At 40.6% G+C, this 18499-nt stretch overlaps 1 protein-coding gene across 2 annotated transcripts in view; it reads right to left on the reverse strand.

Annotated features, from left to right (window-relative positions):
- Positions 1-228: 228 nt before the first annotated feature.
- LOC126354848 (MICOS complex subunit Mic60) overlaps positions 229-18499 on the reverse strand; it is a 62283-nt gene continuing 44012 nt past the window's right edge. For both annotated transcript variants that reach the window (XM_050004834.1, XM_050004833.1), the window contains 4 exons: positions 13910-14138; positions 9927-10085; positions 1378-1669; positions 229-794 (listed from right to left, as the gene is read on the reverse strand). In XM_050004834.1, the coding sequence (XP_049860791.1) occupies positions 617-794; positions 1378-1669; positions 9927-10085; positions 13910-14138 (858 nt within the window). In that variant the 3' untranslated portion in view covers positions 229-616. The remainder of the gene's footprint in view (positions 795-1377; positions 1670-9926; positions 10086-13909; positions 14139-18499) is intronic.

Genomic DNA, 18499 nt, shown 5'->3' on the forward strand with positions numbered 1-18499 from the left:
TAAAACTTTCTTAGACCACACACTCTCAAAAAAGGGAACAATCATAATTTAATAAAACTGATTTTGTGACTGTAAACTTGTCACTAATTTGATTGGCTATATACTACTTTTGCAATGTTGCTTCTCTATCACCTTCATGTTTGATTGTAAGCAAAGATGTAGTTACTGGAATGCTCTGTCACATGCATCCTGCGATTTTTACTTTAATAAGTGAGTGTCATGTTGGTATGAGTTTTATCTTAGCTGTATTTACATATTATATAGTTACAGTCTGTTCTCCAAAATCACAGTTTTACAATATGTTCTAGAAAAACATACATACAAACTGTACAAAACATGATATTTTCTTGACGACAGTTATTTACATTCGCCCACAGAAGGAGTTAATTCATATGTAACCAGAAATGTTCAAGAAAATATGAACTTCTTTGCTAGCACTGTCACAAATGCCGGCTAATAATTGTGGAATGAATGTGAGATATGCAGAAACAGCAAAAAATATGGAAAAACTTCATAAAAATTTCAGAATGGCATTTACAGAGAAGGAAATGCAACAATTTCATGACATTACACTAGACATTAACAATACTCATGCATTCAACTCCATATTTGCTATTCACAGATGTATCAGCCCTGCTGCTGCCGCATGTGCCAACAATGTTCCAGCAGCTTGCTGAGTTTCCAGCAAAATTCTAGTTTCATTCATCCAATCGCTGGCAATCTGCCTTGAAGCTCCTTTCAGTAAATTCATATATTTCAGTGTCTGTGTGAAGTTGCCTCTGTCCAACCAATATCTGAAATGAAGCACATAATTACATGTGACTATCTGTGAGTAATATAAGCAAGCATTTGTAGCAAATGGAAAATGTACCTGAGAAAACTCAAATTACAAGGAGACAGAATGGCTAGCCTGTACTTAGTTTAAGGAGGTAAAGTACCAAATACTGCTGATACACATGTATATAAAAAATAGAAAAAAGCTAACCTAGCTTTCGAAACTGTTAGTGCCATTTCCAATTAATAAAGAGGATAGTTTGAAAAAGAAACTACGCATTTCTAGAGCTAGTAAAGTTTTTTTGTTCATTTACATACATCTATCAGCAGTACTTCAAGTTTTGCTTCATGGGAGTAAGTAATGATCAGACAGAACTAAGAATTTAGTTGTTACAAGTGTAAATAGGAAAGGCACTTTTTCTATTACATAATAAACAACATGTAAAACCAGTAAGTTGCTATAAATTTTTGGCAGAAGTAACAAGCAATATTGCCTAGTAACTGAAGAAATAATTTTCAATGTAAATTTTGTTCCACAATATTACATCATCTACATCATCATCATCATCATCATCATCATCATCATTATCCTAGTTTTCATACCTCGCCCTTTGCAGTATATCAAAAGTATCCAAATGGGCCAGGTTAACTGGTTCATCAGATAATTCTGCTTGGGGTATGGGGCCCACTGCATTTATGAGGAAGAGGCTCTGCAGATAGGACAAGAAGTAGAGGGGCAGTGACCCTCCACTCTCAGGCAGAAGCGCCAGGCGCCGAGCGATGCGCTCCACTTTGAGGAACCTTTCCCTCAGAGCGTCTTCCGGATAGACACCTCGAGAGACTGCTTCCTTCGGAATGGCTGCCAACACAGCTTCCACAAGCTCATCTCCTTCAACTACAAAACCAAGCCTGGTTCAGAACATACGTACAGCATCTTCTAATTAAATTATTTTCACATCTAAAACACTGACAGTCTACTCACACTATCCATAAACATTGTTGTTGTTAATAAGAAATTCTATCATATTTAAGAAAAATGTGCACAAACAATTCAACAAAGTGTGAAATGAGAATTGTAATAACAGAGGTAACCAAAGATATTCAGTGTTATCTCCAGTTCCTAGAACTAAGTATGACAAATATCAAAAGGAGAGAGAATTTTTTTAAAGTAAAGATAATAGTGTGTGACAGCAAGTGGTTTTTGCTTAATAGTGTGTGACAGCAAGTGCTTTTTACTTATATACTATTTCCATGCTAGCTCAATCCTCAGCTGCAGCACAATATTTATGGGGTGGGATGCACAAATGCACAAAATATGAATCATTCTCAGACTACACAAAAGAGCCAAATAGTAATAATAACAATGTGTGGTTTAAAGTTTTCCTGATGTAGGAAAATCTTTACTGGTTCTCAGGTGGCGTTGTCTAAAAGATGCAATATTTCAACGAATCGAATTCTTGCCAACTTCAGGCGTTACAGATGACTGAGTAATATCTGCTGGGTGCCGCCTTTGTACCCTCTCCCCTCCTCTTCCCCCTCCCTCCCACCGCCTCTAATTGGCACCTCTTGGTGTGGATCTGGTGCATTGGTGGGGGAAGCACAGTGTTGGGTATTGATCCAAGGGCTTCAGAAATGCCACGGCCAGTGCTCAATGCATATCTATGCTGGTATGGCAATAATTCTTCTTCGTCTTCTTCATTTATGATGGAAGTCAACCTCCACGTTGACAACTGCTGTACTCTGGCCATGCTCAACACTGGGACCAGATCTTGCTTAATTGAAACCCACTGTTCCTATTTATTAGTCCATCATGCAATGTGATCTCTACAGCTTCTTTGAGATTACAATCCCAGAAAGTATTGGATTGTTGGAACAACTTTGTATCATCAGAATTCATGGTATGTCTGTGGGACAAGCAATCCTTTGCTTCAGTGGACTTTGTTGGATTAACGTTGTCTGTGTGTTGTCGATGCTCATTGCATCTGTCCTGTATTGGCTGGATAGACTGGCCTACATACATTTTCCCACACTGGCAAGGTATGTAGTAGACTCCCTGTTTCTGGAGTCCTAGGATCCTTGACAGATCCTTATAACGTTTCCGTCTGGGTTGGCAGGCAGAACACACACCTGATGGGTTGCTGTAACTGTTTATGTGGAACATGGCCTACGTAACAGCAACTGCCAGATACAATGTGCCTTAACGCAGAAGAAGCCAAGACCACAGCCTGCTGAAGACAAAGATAAACCAGTTGTCACAATGATTATTCCATATGTCAGGAACACATCAGCAAAAATTGGAAGAATACTCCAGAAACATGTCAAACGCATGTTCTGTCCACCAACCAAGTTGAAAATCTTATTAGGATTATCAAGGATGATCTAGGAGTCTGCAAACTGGGGGTCTACCACATCCCTTGCCAGCGTGGGAAAATGTATGTGGCCACTCTATCTGGACAGTAAAGGAGAGATGCAATGAGCATAAACAACACACAGACAACACTTAGCCAACAAAGTCCACTGTAGCAGAGCGCTGCTTCTCCCTTGGACATACCGTGAATGATGACTTCTGGGACATTATTCTTGAGAACACAGTCCCAGAAGGTGTTGGATTGTTGCAAGAACTTGGTGTTGTCATCCAGACTCCTAGATCACCCTTGATAGACCCTACTGAGATTTTCAACTTGGTTGGTGGACAGAACATGCACTTGACGTTGTGTGTCTGGAGTATTCTTATGATTTTTGATGATGTGTTCCCGACATATTGAATAATCACTGTCACAACTAGTTTACCTTTGTCTTCAGCAGGCTGTGGTCTTGGCTACTTCTGCATTTAGACACATTGTATCTGGTGGTTGCTGTAACATAGGCTATGTTTCATATGAGCAATTACAGCAACACATCAGGTGCGTGTTCTGCCTACCAACCAATATGAAAACATTATTAGGATCCTAGGACTCCAGAAACAGGGAGTCTACCACATCCCTTGCCATTGTGGGAAAATGTACAAACTATAGAAACACAACTGCATGACAGACTAATAAATAAGGACAGTTGGTTTCAGTTAAGCAAGGCCTGGGACATAGTCTTGAGCATGACAACAGTACAGCAGCAGTCTGCGTGGAAGTCTGCTTCCACCATGATAAATGAAGATAAGAAGATGATAAATGAAGAAGATGAAGAAACACTGTTACCTCACCAGCAAACATCCGCATCAGTTGCCAGTTGTGGCACTTCTGAAGGCCCTGCATTAAGGCCCGATGGCATGCTTCCTCCATCACTACACCAGGTCCACATCCGGAGGCACAGGCAGGAGGAGTAGGGGGGTGGGGGAGGGTGGGAGTGCAGAGGGCAAGCACTCAGCAGGTACCACTCAGTCATCAGTAATACCTGAAGATGGCAAGAAGTCTGCTTGCCAAAATATTGTGCCTTTAGACAAAGTCACCTGGCTGAATTCTTGAGAAATCAAAATAGTAATAACAACAACAATAATGATGATACCAAGCTGTGGTCACGCTTAAGTTCTCTAAGCATACCATAAAAAGCCAAAACTCAGCTAACAAAAAAAACTGTAAAATAAATTTTATTGTGGAATGTCAAACACAGAATACCTCAGAAGACATGACAATGTAGCAAAAATAATACACTCCTGGAAATGGAAAAAAGAACACATTGACACCGGTGTGTCAGACCCACCATACTTGCTCCGGACACTGCGAGAGGGCTGTACAAGCAATGATCACACGTACGGCACAGCGGACACACCAGGAACCGCGGTGTTGGCCGTCTAATGGCGCTAGCTGCGCAGCATTTGTGCACCGCCGCCGTCAGTGTCAGCCAGTTTGCCGTGGCATACGGAGCTCCATCGCAGTCTTTAACACTGGTAGCATGCCGCGACAGCGTGGACGTGAACCGTATGTGCAGTTGACGGACTTTGAGCGAGGGCGTATAGTGGGCATGCGGGAGGCCGGGTGGACGTACCGCCGAATTGCTCAACACGTGGGGCGTGAGGTCTCCACAGTACATCGATGTTGTCGCCAGTGGTCGGCGGAAGGTGCATGTGCCCGTCGACCTGGGACCGGACCGCAGCGACGCACGGATGCACGCCAAGACCGTAGGATCCTACGCAGTGCCGTAGGGGACCGCGCCACCACTTCCCAGCAAATTAGGGACACTGTTGCTCCTGGGGTATCGGCGAGGACCATTCGCAACCGTCTCCATGAAGCTGGGCTACGGTCCCGCACACCGTTAGGCCGTCTTCCGCTCACACCCCAACATCATGCAGCCCGCCTCCAGTGGTGTCACGACAGGCGTGAATGGAGGGACGAATGGAGACGTGTTGTCTTCAGCGATGAGAGTCGCTTCTGCCTTGGTGCCAATGATGGTCGTATGCGTGTTTGGCGCCGTGCAGGTGAGCGCCACAATCAGGACTGCATACGACCGAGGCACACAGGGCCAACACCCGGCATCATGGTGTGGGGAGCGATCTCCTACACTGGCCGTACACCTCTGGTGATCGTCGAGGGGACACTGAATAGTGCACGGTACATCCAAATCGTCATCGAACCCATTGTTCTACCATTCCTAGACCGGCAAGGGGACTTGCTGTTCCAACAGGACAATGCACGCCCTCATGTATCCCGTGCCACCCAACGTGCTCTAGAAGGTGTAAGTCAACTACCCTGGCCAGCAAGATCTCCGGATCTGTCCCCCATTGAGCATGTTTGGGACTGGATGAAGCGTCGTCTCACGTGGTCTGCACGTCCAGCACGAACACTGGTCCAGGTGAGGCGCCAGGTGGAAATGGCATGGCAAGCCGTTCCACAGGACTACATCCAGAATCTCTACGATCGTCTCCATGGGAGAATAGCAACCTGCATTGCTGCGAAAGGTGGATATACACTGTACTAGTGCCGTCATTGTGCATGCTCTGTTGCCTGTGTCTATGTGCCTGTGGTTCTGTCAGTGTGATCATGTGATGTATCTGACCCCAGGAATGTGTCAATAAAGTTGACCCTTCCTGGGACAATGAATTCACGGTGTTCTTATTTCAATTTCCAGGAGTGTACAACAACAACAACTTGCCATACAACATAAACTAATAGAACAACACGTTCCCACATACAAGTATGCACCACAAAATGTGCTGGAGAATGATGAATACACATTATACTGGAACAGAAACATTATAACAGATAAAAAAACACCACATTACAAACCTGACATCATACTTACCAATAAAAAGAAGAAATTAACACAACTAATCGAAATATCCATACCCAATACAACAAATATACAGAAGAAAACAGGAGAAAAAATTGAAAAATACATCCAACTGGCTGAGGAAGTCAAGGACACTTGTCAGCAGGATAAAGTTGACATTATACCAATTATACTATCAACTACAGGAGTCATACCACACAATATCCACCAGTACATCAACGCAATACAGCTACATCCAAACGTATATATACAACTACAGAAATCTGTAATTATTGATACATGTTCCTAAATTCAATCACACTTGATCTAGGTCCGCATCACTTTCCATTTTTAACCAGACATTATGTCTGAGAATAGATAGAGAATAGAAAGAATAATAATAATAATAATAATAATAATAATAATAATAATAATAATAATAATAATAATAATAAACAATGATTGAGTTTCTCGTAAAAATCTGTTTATAGAATATTGGTGAGCTTCTCTAAATACGTTGACTACTTCTAAAAATCCATTATGCACTTTAAGAAAGACACTAGTAATCACCACATAAACTGCACTATTCATAATTTTGGAACAACAGCCACACTTAACTTATACACACCGAGCAAAATTTAAAAAGCTGAAAATATTGAAGGAAATGTTCTCAGGCAAACAACTAGATGACCATGTGAAGCATGCGCAAATATTTCAACTACAAAACATGTTTTCACCAGGTGTGCTAAAGGACTAAAATGAGAAAACTGGAGCTATTACTGTTTACATCTGTGGAAGCCGACAGCAGATCATGTTCCATATCTAGTCTGTATGTCATTATCACATTTTGTTCATTGACACTATGTCCAGCATCCCCAATGTCAAATCTGTTCACCTCTCCTCCATGATACGATTCATAGAGCATAATGTGTGAATGAATGAATGAGTAATTTTAGACATTTTTTAAAACATTTATGGACTCTGCCAACTAAAGATAGAGCATATGGCTGAAATAATGGGTTTCTGAGTAGGTTACAAAAGAGCTAGACCCATACACAGGCATGTAAGTGTCTAATAATTGTTTAGAAAGCTGTCAAAGGCACTTATATTTTTTGTGGTTAAAAGCGTTTTCATTCACAAAAAAAGAGTTAGGTTCGATTTCACTACTTTCAGCAGAAGTTGCTGTGATGTGTGAATGCCAGTTGGCACACAAGTGTCTGCCTACACTCCTATCAGAATTGTGTGCGTGCGTGTAAGCATCCATATAATTTTACCAGAAAAAGAGCTAATGCTCAAGAGGTAGTGTAAATATTGTTTTTTGTTGTGTGTTCCATTCACTAATCCACTACAGGCGAGTCCTTGCCCTTCCCTTATTTTACGTATTGCTCCATCCAGGAATTTTCATTTTTCTTGTACTAACACAGTTATGTTATGGAAAAAGTTACATAATAAATCCAGTACCACGTTGCACAATTCTAAAAATGTCAGTTCATCCTACATGAATTCTTCTAGGAAAAAGGGGAAAGTCCTGTAGCCTTATTTTTAGAGGATTTAACTTCTTATAAGCATTTTTTGGCTATTAATTTAGTGTATACTTTCATCGCATACTGTGGACTCTGAGCATTAAATTTCAATCTGTGTGGTAAGCATAAAAATCATCTTTGTTTCTTGCATTTTAAGAGTGATCAAAGTGACTTTCTCCAAATAATTTTAGTCTTCTGAGGAAGAACATCATGATTTTATAACTGTGTGATGTGGGGACATCTACAATAGAAAATTTTTGGGGAAAGGTGTCAGCAGGATTTGCTAGTATATAAAAAACTGCTTAATTTGTTTGCTATGACTTCACCAATATGTAATCCAGCTTACATTCTTTTACTAATTTAATCCAAGGAACTCCTCCACATCAGCTGCTTCATCAATTGATTGTTATGATTCATTTTAATCTCCCAGCATTCTGAATATTGGGTTTCAAACCACATCACTCAGGTTTTTGTGATGTTAAGTTTAAGCCTATTTAATTTGATCCATTTGTCGACTGTATTTACAGACAAATGGAAAAATTAGTAGAAGGCGACCTCGGGGAAGATCATTTTGGATTCCGTAGAAATATTGGAACACGTGAGGCAATACTGACCCTACGACTTATCTTGGAAGCTACATTAAGGAAAGGCAAACCTACATTTCTAGCATTTGTAAACTTAGAGAAAGTTTTTGACAATGTTGACTGGAATACTCTCTTTCAGATTCTGAAGGTGGGAGGAGTAAAATACAGGGAACGAAAGGCTATTTACAATTTGGCAGTTATAAGAGTTGAGGGCATGAAAGGGAAGCAGTGGTTGGGAAGGGAGTGAAACAGGGTTGTAGCCTCTCCCCGATGTTACTCAATCTGCATAGTGAGCAAGCAGTGAAGAAAACAAAAGAAAAATTCGGAGTAGGTATTAAAATCCATGGAGAAGAAATAAAAACTTTGAGGTTTGCCGATGACATTGTAATTCTGTCAGAGACAGCAAAGGACTTGGAAGAGCAGTTGAATGGAATGGACAGTGTCTTGAAAGGAGGATATAAGATGAACATCAACAAAAGCAAAACGAGGATAATGGAATGTAGTCGAATTAAGTCGGGAGATGCTGAGGGTATTAGATTAGGAAATGAGACACTTAAAGTAGTAAAGGAGTTTTGCTATTTAGGAAGCAAAATAACTGATGATGGTCGAAGTAGAGAGGATATAAAATGTAGACTGGCAATGGCAAGGAAAGCGTTTCTGAAGAAGAGAAATTTGTTAACATCGAATATAGATTTATGTATCAGGAAGTCGTTTCTGAAAGTATTTGTTTGGAGTGTAGCCATGTATGGAAGTGAAACATGGACGATAACTAGTTTGGACAAGAAGAGAATAGCAGCTTTTGAAATGTGGTGCTACGGAAGAATGCTGAAGATTAGATGGGTAGATCACATAACTAATGAGGAAGTATTGAACAGGATTGGGGAGAAGTTTGTGGCACAACTTGACTAGAAGAAGGGATCGGTTGGTAGGACATGTTCTGAGGCATCAAGGGATCACAAATTTAGCACTGGAGGGCAGCATGGAGGATAAAAATCATAGAGGGAGACCAAGAGATGAATAGACCAAGCAGATTCAGAAGGATGTAGGTTGCAGTAGGTACTGGGAGATGAAGAAGCTTGCACAGGATAGAGCAGCATGGAGAGCTGCATCAAACCAGTCTCAGGACTGAAGACAACAACAACAACAACAACAACAACAACAACAAGAGCCCAGAAGTCCTTTTGCACTATTACATTAAATTAATACTGATGTATCACTTGCAAAACCACTGTTGTCAATGGTTCCTCACAACTCATTTATGAACGACCAAAAACTGCTGATGAAATAATCTTTTATTCATAACAGTTGCAAATAACCTGTCATCATCACATAACATGAAATTATTTACAACTGCCTGCACAGTATCATTACTACTCTGGTATCAATACTATAAAATTTAGAAAGTTAACCTGTGTCTCTGAAATTGAGGTCAACAATGGAATGCATGGATAAAATTAAAATAATTTTGGTACACCATCTACATTCAGGTTCCAGGCTCCTGTGTGGAGTGCATTCTGCATACAAAAAATGGTCATTCCATTTTTGCATTCCACCAGATTTTTCCGTTATCTCATTGATGTTTTCATTTAGGTTGTGTCTGGTGGAGTGGACGAGCATCACTGGCGCTGTGGGACAGGGGTGGAGGTGGGTGTGAGACATGGTTCTAGCCAAGATTGTGGCCAGGAGGAATGTGGGATCTGAGTTTGCGTCGCGACATTTACCTTTAACATCGGTCCTCAAATTTTTTAATTCCACCAACATATTTCCATTCCTGTTTCATTAAGGTTTGATATTTTCATGGTCACACACAGACAATTTTATAAGCAGTCACAGATATTTTGCATACCTGAAGCTTTCCTGAGAGCAAGTACATCGTCCTCCAGAGGGCGGAGCTGCCGTGTCCAGTGTTCGCCGGGCACACCAGCCTTGAGGGCGGAGTGGAGGGATTGTGCAGCACTCCACAGCAGCTGCGCCTGGGCTGCCTTTTTGTCAGCTTCGGCACGTGCTTTGAACATACCTTAATGTCAGTTCTACTGCCTTAGATCTCACAAAACAGATTGTCAAACTAGGGACACAAAAGTGATCATTATGATCAACACACACACACACACACACACACACACACACACACACACACACACACACACACACACACACACACACACACACACAATGGGATTATGAACATGAGTGGTGGTGGTGGTGGTGGGTGTGTGTGTGTGTGTGTGTGTGTGTGTGTGTGTGTTTTTTTCACAGCCTATAAGCCACATCTATATCTCTCACTCACTTGCTAGAATACAAAAATTTGATACAAATTTCCACTGACTGTTAAGACACAGTTTTTTTTTTTCCTTTTGTTAACTAAAGGACATGTACCGTGACACAGTAATGAACAAAAGAAATTAGTGAAAACATTGTGCAACGTTTAAAAATTTAGAACAAGTGTGCAATACGAAACACTATTCAGCCGTCAGTCACCACTGAGACACGTTACACATTCCTCTCCCAAAAATTTCTTGTTCTTTGTTCGGTGAACTTGTGTTCAGACATCTTGACTGTAGCCAAATTTGTGCATTGTGGGTTTCTAGATAACTGAGTAATAGATACGCAAATACATTTACTGTTCCATTCATTACTGGTGATGAGGCATGGGTGTTTTACCTAAGGACATATGCTAGATACTAATTACGTGAGTGGCGTCAGCACGTAATACCCCCAAAACTGAAAATTAAAGCAAACTATTAATACAGAAATTCACAGCAACAGTTTTCTGTGATCATAAGGCTTTTCCTCTTATAGATTTCAAGTGAAAAAAAGCTATGATCCATGCAGATCAATATTGGGACATCCTATACAACAGTGACTAGCACTCCAAAATCATAAGTGTAGAATACCTTTTTCGGGGCATTCTGCTGCTTCACACCAATAGTCATCATCACAACGATTACAAGCAGAAGCTTGCTGAATCGATTTAGATGGTAAATTTTTGATCACTCAATTTACTGCCTTGTCCTGATTTTTACATTTTCGTGAAAGTAAGAAAGTTCCTGACAGGAAAAATGTTTCAGCAGTAACGCAAAGGTGTAAAAGGCCTGTAGCTACATGCTTTATGAATGAGACACAGCTGACTACAAGGCAGGAATTCTAAATCTTATGGAAAGAAAGGTCAAATGCTAAAATAATGGACAATGATTAGCCTATATAGATAAATAATGTAAGCTTCACTTTTCAAACTGCCAAGTATTTTTTATATTAATCTATATTTCTAACAAAAATATAGATTACTAACAAAAATACTTGTCAGTTAGTAAAGTGAAGCTTACATTATTTCTCTATGTAGACTAATCATTGTCCATTATTTTAGCATTTGACATAACAGTGATCTCAGAAAGGTACCAGTTAGTTGAATGTAGTCCATTACAGTCATTGTAAAAGGAATGGACAAGGTACAGGGACACAGTACTAGAAGTGGCTAAAGAATGTCTTGGAATGGTAGTGTGTAAAGGTAGGATGAAGCAAACAGCTTGGTGGAATGACACAGTCAAGGCAGCCTGTAAAAGGAAAAAGAACGCGTATCAAAAATGGCTACATACTAGAACTCAGGTAGACAGAGAAAGTTATGTTGAAGAGAGAAACAAAGCCAAACAGATAATTGCAGCATCCAAGAAGAAATCTTGGGAAGACTTTGGAGACTATGGGTCAAGCTGCTGGAAAACCATTCTGGAGTGTAATTAGCAGTCTTCGAAAGGGAGGTAAGAAGGAAATGGCAAGTATTTTGGACAGGTCAGGAAAACTGCTGGTGAATCCTGTGGATGCCTTGGGCAGATGGACGGAATATTTTGAAGAGTTGCTCAATGGAGGTGAAATTACGATCAGCAATGTTTCAGATTTCGAGGTAGAATGGGATAGGAATGATGATGGAAATAGGATCACATTTGAGGAAGTGGAGAAAATGGTCAATAGATTGAAGTGCAATAAAGCAGCTGGGGTGGATGAAATTAAGTCGGAATTCATCAAATACAGTGGAATGTCAGGTCTTAAATGGCTCCCCCCCCCCCCCCCCCCCCCCTCCCCCCGGTTGTCAGTCTACTGACTGGTTTGATGCGGCCCGCCATGAATTCCTTTCCTGTGCTAACCTCTACATCTCAGAGTAGCACTTGCAACCTACGTCCTCAATTATTTGCTTGACATATTCCAATCTCTGTCTTCCTCTACAGTTTTTGCCCTCTACAGCTCCCTCTAGTACCATGGAAGTCATTCCCTCATGTCTTAGCAGATGTCTTATCATCCTGTCCCTTCTCCTTATCAGTGTTTTCCACACAGGGTAATTGAAATGGCCTGGGAGTCGGGACAGGTTCCATCAGACTGGACAAAAGCAGGAATCGCACCAATCTTTAAACATGGAAACAGAAAAGATTGTAACAGCTACAGCGGTATCTCTTTAATCAGCGTTGTGGGTAAAATCTTCTAAGGTATTGTTGAAAGGAAAGTGCGAGGACAAATTGGATGAAAATCAGTGTGGGTATAGCCCTCTTAGAGGTTGTTAGGACCAGATCTTTAGCTTACGGCAAATAATGGAGAAGTGTTATGAGTGGAACAGGGAAATGTATCTATGCTTTATAGATCTACAAAAGGCATATTACCGGGTTCCTCGGAGGAAGTTATTGTCTGTTCTACGAGATTATGGAATAGGAGGCAAACTTTTGCAAGCAATTAAAGGTCTTTACATGGATAGTCAGGCAGCAGTTAGAGTTGACCGTAAATTGAGTTCATGGTTCAGAATAGTTTCAGGGGTAAGAGAAGGCTGCGACCTAGCTCCACTGTTGTTCATATTATTTATGGATCATATGTTGAAAACAATAGACTGTCTGGGTGAGATCAAGATATGTGAACACAAAATAAGCAGTCTTGCATATGCGGATGACTTAGTTGTGATGGCAGATTCGATTGAAAGTTTGCAAAGTAATATTTCAGAGCTAGATCAGAAATGTAAGGTGTATGGTATGAAGATTAGCATCTCCAAAACGAAAGTAATGTCAGTGGGAAAGAAATATAAACGGACTGAGTGCCAAATAGGAGGAACAAAGTTAGAACAGGTGGACAGTTTCAAGTACTTAGGATGCATATTCTCACAGGATGGCAACATAGTGAAAGAACTGGAAGCGAGGTGTAGCAAAGCTAATGCAGTGAGTGCTCAGCTACGATCTACTCTCTTCTGCAAGAAGGAAATCAGTACCAAGACTAAGTTATCTGTGCACCGTTCAATCTTTAGACCAACTTTGTTGTATGGGAGCGAGAGCTAGGTGGATTCAGATTACCTTATCAATAAGGTAGAGGTTACGGATATGAAAGTAGCTAGGATGATTGCAGGTACTAGTAGATGGGAACAATGGCAGGAGGGTGTCCACAATGAGGAAATCAAAGGAAAACTGGGAATGAACTCTGTAGATGTAGCAGTCAGGATGAACAGGCTTAGATGGTGGGGTCATGTTACACGCATGGGAGAAGCAAGGTTACCCAAGAGACTCATGGGTTCAGCAGTAGAGGGTAAGAGGGGTCGGGACAGACCACGGAGAAGGTACCTGGATTCGGTTAAGAATGATTTTGAAGTAATAGGCTTAACATCAGAAGAGGCACCAATGTTAGCACTGAATAGGGGGTCATGGAGGAATTTTATAAGGGGGACTATGCTCCAGACGGAACGCTGAAAGGCATAATTAGTCTTAAATGTTGATGATGATGAATCTATATTCCTTGACTCTGTGAATGCCAAAGGATCATTACTTCCTGGATCACACTCTTCTTACAATGACAGACAATATAACCCACCTCTGAGAGCTGTCTCAAGGCCTTTTAATCGTCCCATCATCGAGGCAATCTGCAGTTTGTACTTGGCCTGTTCTTCTGCGATCCTCTCATCTGCTGTGCGCTGGTATTTACGGGACAGTTCTACTTCCCGCAGCGCCAAGGCATCATGCAGGTGGTCACTGTGGGCCTCTGCCTGTCGCTTCAGTTGTGTGCGGAGTTCGCGCTCTGCCTCTGCTTTCAGACCGAGAGACTGCAACAGACAGTATCTGGTCACAACTGTAGCAACTTGCAAATAGAGAGAGATATAAGAGAAAATATGTTGTGGGCATTTATCTCTACTGCAGCTATAAAACAAATTTACTCCCATTGATAAAATTTGAAACTGTATAAATCATTTACTGATTATGAATGAGAAAATGGAAAATTTGCAAAAAGTAAGAACAAAGCAGAAACACAAAATCTGCAAAATAAGGAAAGAAAGGAATCCTTTCTTTTTCAGGAAGCTTACACAACAGTAAATTAACAAATATACATGGCAGAAAATTATCAAGGAAAGGCAACAAGAATTTAATTTATCTTTCATTATTCTAAGAAGAATTTACGTAATACCACCAGTAGTTTTCTCAGAAAATACATATAATACTTTTCTCACTCGGATCTGAAACTTTCAGTTTTGGAATTTTCCTAATATTTTCCTGCATACATAATTCATCGCCATTTCTCAGTGTGAGTATGATGAAATCATAACTTTAGATTATTAATAACCATCTGAACCTTGCAGGCTGTCACAGTGGCCAAAATGTGCTGTGCCCTAAGTGTGCTCAAGTGCCACAGCAGTTCAATACTGACATGCCCATGGTGTGTTTAAGCACTGTGAAAGTCATGTGATGTACACTTTCTTATTGTCAATTAAGGAAAATGAAGATTACTACTTACCATAAAGAACATGCGTTAAGTTGCAGACAGGCACAATTAAAAGACACTTACATAAAGATTTTGGCCAGAGCCTTCATCAGTACAAGAGAGATAAACACCATTCATACACACAAGCAGGCACATCTCATGCTCACAAGACTGCTAACTCCAGCATCTCAAGTTGGAATGTAACTATTGTGGGATGCAAGCAGCAATCTGGAGGGAGTGCGAAGGTGGAAGAGACAGTAGTATATGGGTGGGGAGAGAGACGAACTCTGTCTGGTGAAGTATCAAGGGACTACAATGCCAACAGGCAGTGTCAGGAGGTTGTGGGGCAAGGAAGTGAGGGGAGGGGGGCAGAGGAGAGGAGTGGTGAAAGACAGGCGGATGCATTGGCAAAGGGCAGCAAATAAACAGGATGGGAGATGAGAATGGCGAGGAGATGATTGGACAGAGGGGGTGGAAACTGTTGGGTGGGGGATGTGGAAAGGAATGTAACCATAAGTTGAGGCTGGCATAATTACGAGAGTGGAGAATGTGTTGTAAGGATAACTCCCATCAGTGCAGTTCATAAAAGCTGGCGGTGAGGAGCCACCAGCTTTCTGAATTGTGCAGATGGGAGTCATCTGCAATCCCTACCTTACTATCCCTCCCCCTCCTCGCCCCAGCCTCCTCCTCACCCCCAGCCAGTCACCACTCCCATCATGCACCAGTTGCTCAAGACTGCAGTCTTTTGAGTTGCGTGCGTGCGTGATCTATTTTTGATGAAGGCCTTACTGGTCAAAAGCTTTATTTGTGGCAGTCTTTTTGTTGTGTCTCTCTGTGACTCGGCATCTCCGCTATAAGGTGAGTAGCAACTGAGTAGCAACTTTCCTTTTCACAATATTGTTGAATTCTGAATTTGTAAGTTGCATTTCCGACCTTGACACAAAGACTGAAGTATTTGGAGAGACTAATGTAATAGCTTTGAAGAATACATGGAAATGCATGCAAGAAGTGTCTGTACATTTAGCTGAAGACAAACAATAACACTGAGTATTAATAGGCTCAAGCAAATCTCAACTTTGAAATACTATGGGAATACTACAGTTCCCAGCCCTTTGCCCTCATATTGAAAAAGAAGACAAGTATGTGAAAATTTATTCTCTTCTTTATGACAGTACATTAAAGTACAACAACATAGTAACACATATAATACCCTGTCTGAAAGAATAAGAGATTTTCAATTTTATTATACTCCCACTTGTTTATTTGTGTGCAGAATATCAATTTTCTTCTTAACTTTAGTAAAAATCTCTCAGTGTACATGCCGCATAAATTCAGGATAAAACTCCAAGCTTTCGGCCACTACCTCCATGGTCGTCGTCAGGGCTTAACATGTTCCTGCATAACATATGGCTGAGAAAGACACAACAGCTTTACCATTTTGATAACTGCAAGTGCTATTTTGTTTTTATCCTTGATTGTAGTTTTAACAGTTGTGAAAACTCCCGATACAGTGGGATAAATTGTAGCAAAACTCTTTCACTGAACATCCACAGCGAGACATTAATATAAACATCTGCCGTATTGTCAAAACTGCTGCCAATCAATATTTATCTCCAGCACAACAAACATGGCTTATGTTCGACAACTGTTTGACCATTCCCATTTATACTCATTGAGTTTCTTCCATTAGTGCAGATCTATGTTATTCTGCTGTTTTACAATTTTGAACATGGCCGATAATGCAGCAACTGTAGACGAAATTTATAATATCACTTGAAAATACAGCTCTTTGGTTGCACAGGTAAAAATTTTCAACTTTACCCAGATTTCAACTGCTCTAAGGCAGCCTTTATCAGAAATAAAATTTTACATTACCTATAACAGAGTTCTGGAATAATATAAAAATTATTAAATTAAACATATGTAATAAAATTACATCATAGCTAGCGGCTATGGTACAGTAGACAAAGAAAGCAGACTTACATAGAGTAAATAGTTATGAAATGGTTTAGAGCAACAGTGCTCACGTTAAAGATAAAAATATATTTTTACATTATAAAATTTTCCCAGGAATGCACAACTTTATTAAGACGCGCCGCTAAGGGTCGTGTGTGCAGCTGGCACTGTAAGCAGCATTAGACTGACAGGCGCGCGCGCCGTCGATGTTAGCAAGTCGGCACCTTTTATCACGCCATCTAGTATTGAATACTTGTAATTTACAGTGACAACAGCTGTCCGAAGCATTGGAACAGGAGTGCACGTAAAGTGCTGATTACATTATGTCAGATAGTATGTAACAGATCGAAAGTTGAACAAAATATTATACTGTAAAACAGGAAGAGAGAGAACAATATTTAAGGCTACAGTACAGGAAGCATAATAGCAATATTCCGCATTAAGTGATTTTAAGCAAGGGCTTTACACCATCAAAGAAATTTTTATCACGTAATTTTAATTGCTCATTGAGGATTAAATGGTCATTACGAGAAAAAAGGTTTGAAAATTTTCAACTGTTCAACAATATCAAGTCTGAAGTCTTTCTTTTCCAGATGTAAGATACTAATATCATGAACATCTTTAGGTTTGTGTCCTGTGATAAGAAGGTGGTCAGCGAATGACGAATTATGTACGTTCGTACCTTTTTTCCCCTAATAGATGCTCTTTATATCTAATCGAAAAAGCTCGTCCAGTCTGTCCTATATAATAAGCTGAGCAAGTGTCACAGGTGATTTTATAAACGCCTGGGTTTTGCATTGGTGACTGTCTTGCTTTTAAATTATGGATAAGATTATTTTTGAGAGAGTTGTTGGTAGAGAAAACTATGTTGCAGCCATATTTATTTTTAAGGAGACGCTGCAATCTGTAGGTTATGAGAAGTATTTCTTCAAATTGCTAGGCTCATCAATAGTGGTCCCAAGCATGGTAAATTGATGGTAAATTGTGCGCATTATTAATGAAAACAGAATATTTTCTAAAATTTCTTGGAAAATGTGAAAAATTTAAAAAGATTATTTCCAAATTTCAATTCAGAATATTATAGTGCTACAGCACCCGCAAGGTACCCATAAGTTTCTCTAAGAGAAACAAATGAATGGATGGAGATAGAGAAAAATAAACCACCATCAAACAAAAATAATACCCAAACAATGGAAAATCCAGGATTGAATGTAACAATCTTCGTTAGTCACTGTCGCCACCCATCCAGCCCCTTCCCTGTTCCCATTCCAGCACTACACAGCCGTCATTCCACCACCACAACAAGTCTTTATTTCTCTCCTTTTCCGCTACTTCCACCCCCCCCCCCCCCTCCCCATTCCTCCCCCGTGTTTGGTCTAACCTGCAGCACTTCACTGTTGCCTCCCGGAACATACTATCCCTCCCCCTCCCTGCCCCAGACGCCTCCTTATTTCCACCCAGTCGCCACTCCCATCACACACTGGTGCTGCTCGCAGTGTGATTTCAGTTGCCTGGGACTGCAGTCGTGTATGTGAGTTGCGTTTGTGTGAGTGGGTGTGCGTTCATGTGCGCCTGTATTGTTGACAAAGGCCAATGGCTGAAAGCTTTAATTGTCAAAGTCTTTTTGTTGTGCTTATCTGCGACTCAGCATCTCTGCTACATGGTGAGAAACAAAAATAATAGATACATATAATTTTAAGGCCGCCTAGAAGTTGTCCTATTAAGCACAAAGTTAGTGCAGACTATTTTCTT

This window comes from Schistocerca gregaria, chromosome 3, assembly GCF_023897955.1.
Source record: "Schistocerca gregaria isolate iqSchGreg1 chromosome 3, iqSchGreg1.2, whole genome shotgun sequence".
In the NCBI taxonomy this organism is placed as follows: domain Eukaryota; kingdom Metazoa; phylum Arthropoda; class Insecta; order Orthoptera; family Acrididae; genus Schistocerca; species Schistocerca gregaria.